The sequence below is a fragment of the Lithobates pipiens genome, unplaced genomic scaffold (genome assembly GCF_037356315.1).
Source record: "Lithobates pipiens isolate NorthernLeopardFrog02 unplaced genomic scaffold, aLitPip1_a1.2 Scaffold_8, whole genome shotgun sequence".
NCBI classification, from domain to species: domain Eukaryota; kingdom Metazoa; phylum Chordata; class Amphibia; order Anura; family Ranidae; genus Lithobates; species Lithobates pipiens.
The window spans coordinates 645,783,608-645,788,324 of NW_027507903.1; the positions used below are offsets into that span (position 1 = coordinate 645,783,608).

Here is a 4,717-nt window from a genome sequence, read left to right on the forward strand (position 1 = left end):
CTCTATACAATTCTTCACCGTCCCAGCTCACCACAAAGTGGGTTGAGGACACCAATATGAAAGGAGGGCTATGATGTGAAGGGGAAAATGTGATGTAGGAGGGGCCCGTATTGTGAAAGGGGAACTGAGAGGTATTGGGTTTACTGTAATGTGTGAAGTGTGATGTGAGGGTACTGTGATGTAAGGTGAGGGTTGGGGGTGGTGGCAGTTACGTGAAGAAGGGATTGAGGACACTGATGTGGGGAGCATAAGACAAGAGAAATGGTCGCACTCCGAGATTCCAAAGTTTGCTTGATGTTGCCTTTATTGTCACAAATTTGTCAGACAGACAGGAAAAGCAGTTGACGCGTTTCACAAGCGATAGCTTGCTAGTTCGCAACAAAGATAGCACCTGCCAGGCCAGATATTTAAGGAGTTTGCCCCAATCAGGCTACTCCCAAAAAACACCTGTCTCAGGAAGTGCTATGTGCAAAAACATTTCTACTGACATACTTAAAAACATTTCAATGTTTAAAAAAAAAATATATATATATATATATATATATATATATATATATACAGAAACACTGACAGACTTCAAGAAAATGGTAAAATAAAAACAAAAAGTTTACAATTCATCAAATAAACAATGTATAGAATAAAAAACAAGGAACAAAATCCAAAAACAAAAAAAACTGAGAAAAGAAAAGCCAGTGTGTATCTATCTGGCCTCTTATCACCCAAAAAACCCAACATGTGCATATACATATAAGGGCACACATCAAAGACACCTGCTAAGTTAATATAAAATGTGTATGAAAACATGATAAATACACAGGTGTAGCTGGTAAAGGGCATAAGGATATAAAGAGGGGACCATGGTGTAAAGGCGGGGACTGTGATGTAAATGCGGGGACTGTGAAGTAAAAGCGGGGACTGTGATATAAAGGAGGGACTGTGATGTGATGAGGGGACTGTGGACACTGATGTAAAGGAGGGACTGTGTTGTAATGGGGAACTAAGGACACTGATGTAAAGATGGGACTATGATGTAAAGGAGGGACTGTAATTTGATGGGGGTAATGAGGACACTGATGTATAGGAGGGACTTTTATGTGATGGGGGACTGAGGACACTAATGTAAAGGAGGGACTGTGATGTAAAGGAGGGACTGTAATGTGGTAGGGGACTGAGGACACTGATGTAAAGGAGGGACTGTGATGTAAAGGAGGGACTGTAATGTGGTAGGGGACTGAGGACACTGATGTAAAGGAGGGACTGTGATGTAAAGGAGGGACTGTAATGTGATGGGGGGACTGAGGACACTGATGTAAAGGAGGGGCTGTGATTGGGGGACTGAGGATACGGATGTAAAGGAGAGACTTTAATGTGATTGGGGGGACTGAGGACACTGATGCAAAGGGGGGCTATGAAGTAAAAGGGGGGGGGGGGGGCTGTGATGTGGTGGATCTGAGGAATAGCCACAAACTTGAGATTTGAACCTGTGCTCCAAGAAAATTTTACCGGACCTCTATGGATATTATTTCTATTCCCGCTTTAGAATATTGTGCTATCTGGTGGGGAATATCAGGAGGATGAGACTGGAGAAGTGGACTTTGATGTATGAGAGGACTATGACGTATGAGAGTACTGTGAGGTATGAGAGGACTAAGATGCATGAGAGGAATGTAAGGTATGAAAGGACTATGATGTATGAAAGGACTGTGACGTATGAGAGGACTATGATGTATGAGAGGACTGTAAGGTGTGAGAGGACTATGACGTATGAGAGGACTATGACGTATGAGAGGACTATGATGTATGAGAGGACTGTGAGTTATGAGAGGACTGTGAGGTATGAGAGGACTATGACGTATGAGAGGACTATGACGTATGAGAAGACTATGATGTATGAGAGGACTGTGACGTATGAGAGGACTATGACGTATGAGAGGGCTATGATGTATGAGAGGACTGTGACGTATGAGAGGACTATGACGTATGAGAGGACTGTGATGTATGAGAGGACTGTGATGTATGAGAGGACTATGACGTATGAGAGGACTGTGATGTATGAGAGGAATATGATGTATGAGAGGACTGTAAGGTGTGAGAGGACTATGATGTATGAGAGGACTGCGATGTATGAGAGAACTGTGAGGTATGAGAGGACTGTGACGTATGAGAGGACTATGATGTATGAGAGAACTGTGAGGTATGAGAGGACTGTGACGTATGAGAGGACTATGATGTATGAGAGGACTGTGACGTATGAGAGGACTGTGATGTATGAGAGGACTATGACGTATGAGAGGACTGTGATGTATGAGAGGACTGTGACGTATGAGAGGACTGGGATGTATGAGAGGACTATGACGTATGAGAGGACTGTGATGTATGAGAGGACTATGACGTATGTGAGGACTATGATGCGAATGGGGTATCCAGGAACACTGACATAAAAGGGAGGATGGTGGATCTAAGCCATAGTACACATATGAGAATCAAACTTCTGCTCCAAGACAATTTTACTGACTGGACCTCCATAAATTCAATACCCCTGCTTTAGACTATTGTGCTATCTGGTGGGGAAGATGAGGAGGTTGAGACCGGAGAACATGCTGCATAACAACATACATCTCAGTGCCGTTATCAGAGATGCATGTTGTGCTGCACAGTGCTGCACGGGGAGGTGCTGTAAATAGATAGATAGTCCACACCCCTTACTCTCTGTTACTCCAGTAATTGGATAGATATTCCACCCAATTATGGTGATCAGTCAATGACAGAGGGAGAAATCTCACTTACATTTATTTATATTAGAAAAAAAAAACTGCAGGCCACCGACTGAAGTCACACCCACTGCCTTATCCTATTAATCAAATATTCCACCAATCCCACCCCCTCTTCGTGTGATGTCACCAGTCTCCGGGTAGAGTTTTCACATCTCCCTATTTCCCCCCACACATCTTTATACGTCCTCTTGCTACATATATCCCAGCATGGAGGGGCTCAGTGAAGGTGGTGGTGAAGGTGTGGAGATGTCGGATCGGGTCACACAGATCATAAATGGAGATCCGTCCGACCTCATAATCCAGATCTATCCTGACTCTGTTACTGGGGATTTTGGTGGGTAAGGGGATCCATTTACTGTCATGTATCACCCCATACTGATCACCATCCCTGTACAAACACCAAGACCTGTTATTATTTCCAATCCCTGACTGCCCTCCTCTCCTGTCTATACTGGGGTAACACATCCCGACTATCCATCCATCTGATCCCCCGACATCCACTTCCCAGTAATGTCTCCCTGAGGAGAAACTCTGACTGCTCAACACCTGAGAATAACGCTGAAATCTCTCTGGTGTTTCTGGATAATTCTGTTTTCTATCTGACCAGGATACAGTTTTCCTGTCATCTGATATATGGAGATTATTATGAGCTGTATTTACATCCAGTAATATGTCTGCAGCTCCCTGTATATAGAAGTCTACATTTACCTCTGTTATTATATCAGATAATGTGTGTAATGTGTGTGATATCCCATCCACATCCAGACCCCCTCCATCATGGAGGAGCTCCTCATGTCTCTCTCTGTCCTCATTATCTCCATCCTCAGTATCACACAAGTCACCTGTGTCTGATTCCTGTAAGACAGTCAGTGGATCCGTCACGTTACACAGCTCCTCAATGTGACGCAACTTCCTGGACAGCTCCTCCTTCTTTATTTCCAGATCCCGGATGGAGATGGAGATCCGCTCTGCCCTCCCGGAGATTTCCCTCAGGACTCTCTTCTCCAGGTCTTCCAGACGTCTCCTGAGATCTCTAAACAGGACAGTGACTCTCTCGGTGTCACCAGCTGCTTTTTCTTCTACTTTCCTCCTGTGTTCCTGCAGACTCCATATTTCCTCCGTCTCCTTGCTCTTTGTCAGAAGTTTCTGCAGAACATTCCTCAGTGTCTTCTTCTTCTTCTCAGAAGCCTCATCCAGTGACTCCATCTCATGACCTTTATGTTCTCCAATCACACAAGACATACAGGCACAGGTCTCATCCTCAGTGCAGTAATACTCCAGGATCTTCTTATGGACGGGGCATTTCCTGCTCTCCATGGACAAGGTGGGGTCACATAAGATGTGTTCTGGGGACTTTTTGTGGACTCTCAAGTGTTTATCACACAGAGAAACCTCACAGAGCAGACAGGATCTAACAGCAGGTACAGGAGAGTCCACACAGTGAGTACAGAAGACCCCGGACTCCTCTACATCTGGCTGAGCAGACAGGAAATTCTCTACTATGTTACGCAGTGTTATGTTCCTCTGTAGTGCAGGCCGATCCTGAAACTTCTCTCGGCATTCAGGACAGGAATATCCTCCAGACCCCTCCTGTGTATCCAGCACACGATCAATACAGATCCGACAGAAGTTGTGTCCACATTTCAGGTTTACAGGATCTCTATAAATGTTCAGACAGATGGAACACTCCAACTCAGCTCTCAGATCAACAGACGCCATCGCTGACAGCAGAAGAGAGAAATGAAAGTATCTGACAACGGGGAAGAATGTAGTCGGGAGGAATCACATCCTCCTACACAGGGTGAATCTGGGCAGAAATATAATATTAGACACAGAGAGTGCTGACAGGGGAGTTTATTTCACAGTAACGTAAAGATAACCAAATTTTCCAACTTTGAGGCTCCATGCACACTCGCCTTAAAAAAAACGCCAGCTCCCTTAGC

The 4,717-nt window shown here is 44.6% G+C and overlaps 1 protein-coding gene across 1 annotated transcript; it reads right to left on the reverse strand.

Moving 5' to 3' along the window:
• Window positions 1–570: 570 nt before the first annotated feature.
• On the reverse strand, window positions 571–4,508 carry LOC143961661 (E3 ubiquitin/ISG15 ligase TRIM25-like). Its single transcript, XM_077470981.1, has one exon. It carries the CDS (start codon window positions 4,491–4,493, stop codon window positions 2,931–2,933), a length of 1,563 nt encoding a protein of 520 aa, XP_077327107.1. The 5' UTR covers window positions 4,494–4,508; the 3' UTR covers window positions 571–2,930.
• Between the last annotated feature and the right edge of the window lie 209 nt (window positions 4,509–4,717).

What these genes read in the sequence shown, in the direction of transcription:
- LOC143961661 (XM_077470981.1), bottom strand. Translation starts at nt 4,493, where the DNA reads ATGGCGTCTGTTGATCTGAGAGCTGAGTTGGAGTGTTCCATCTGTCTG.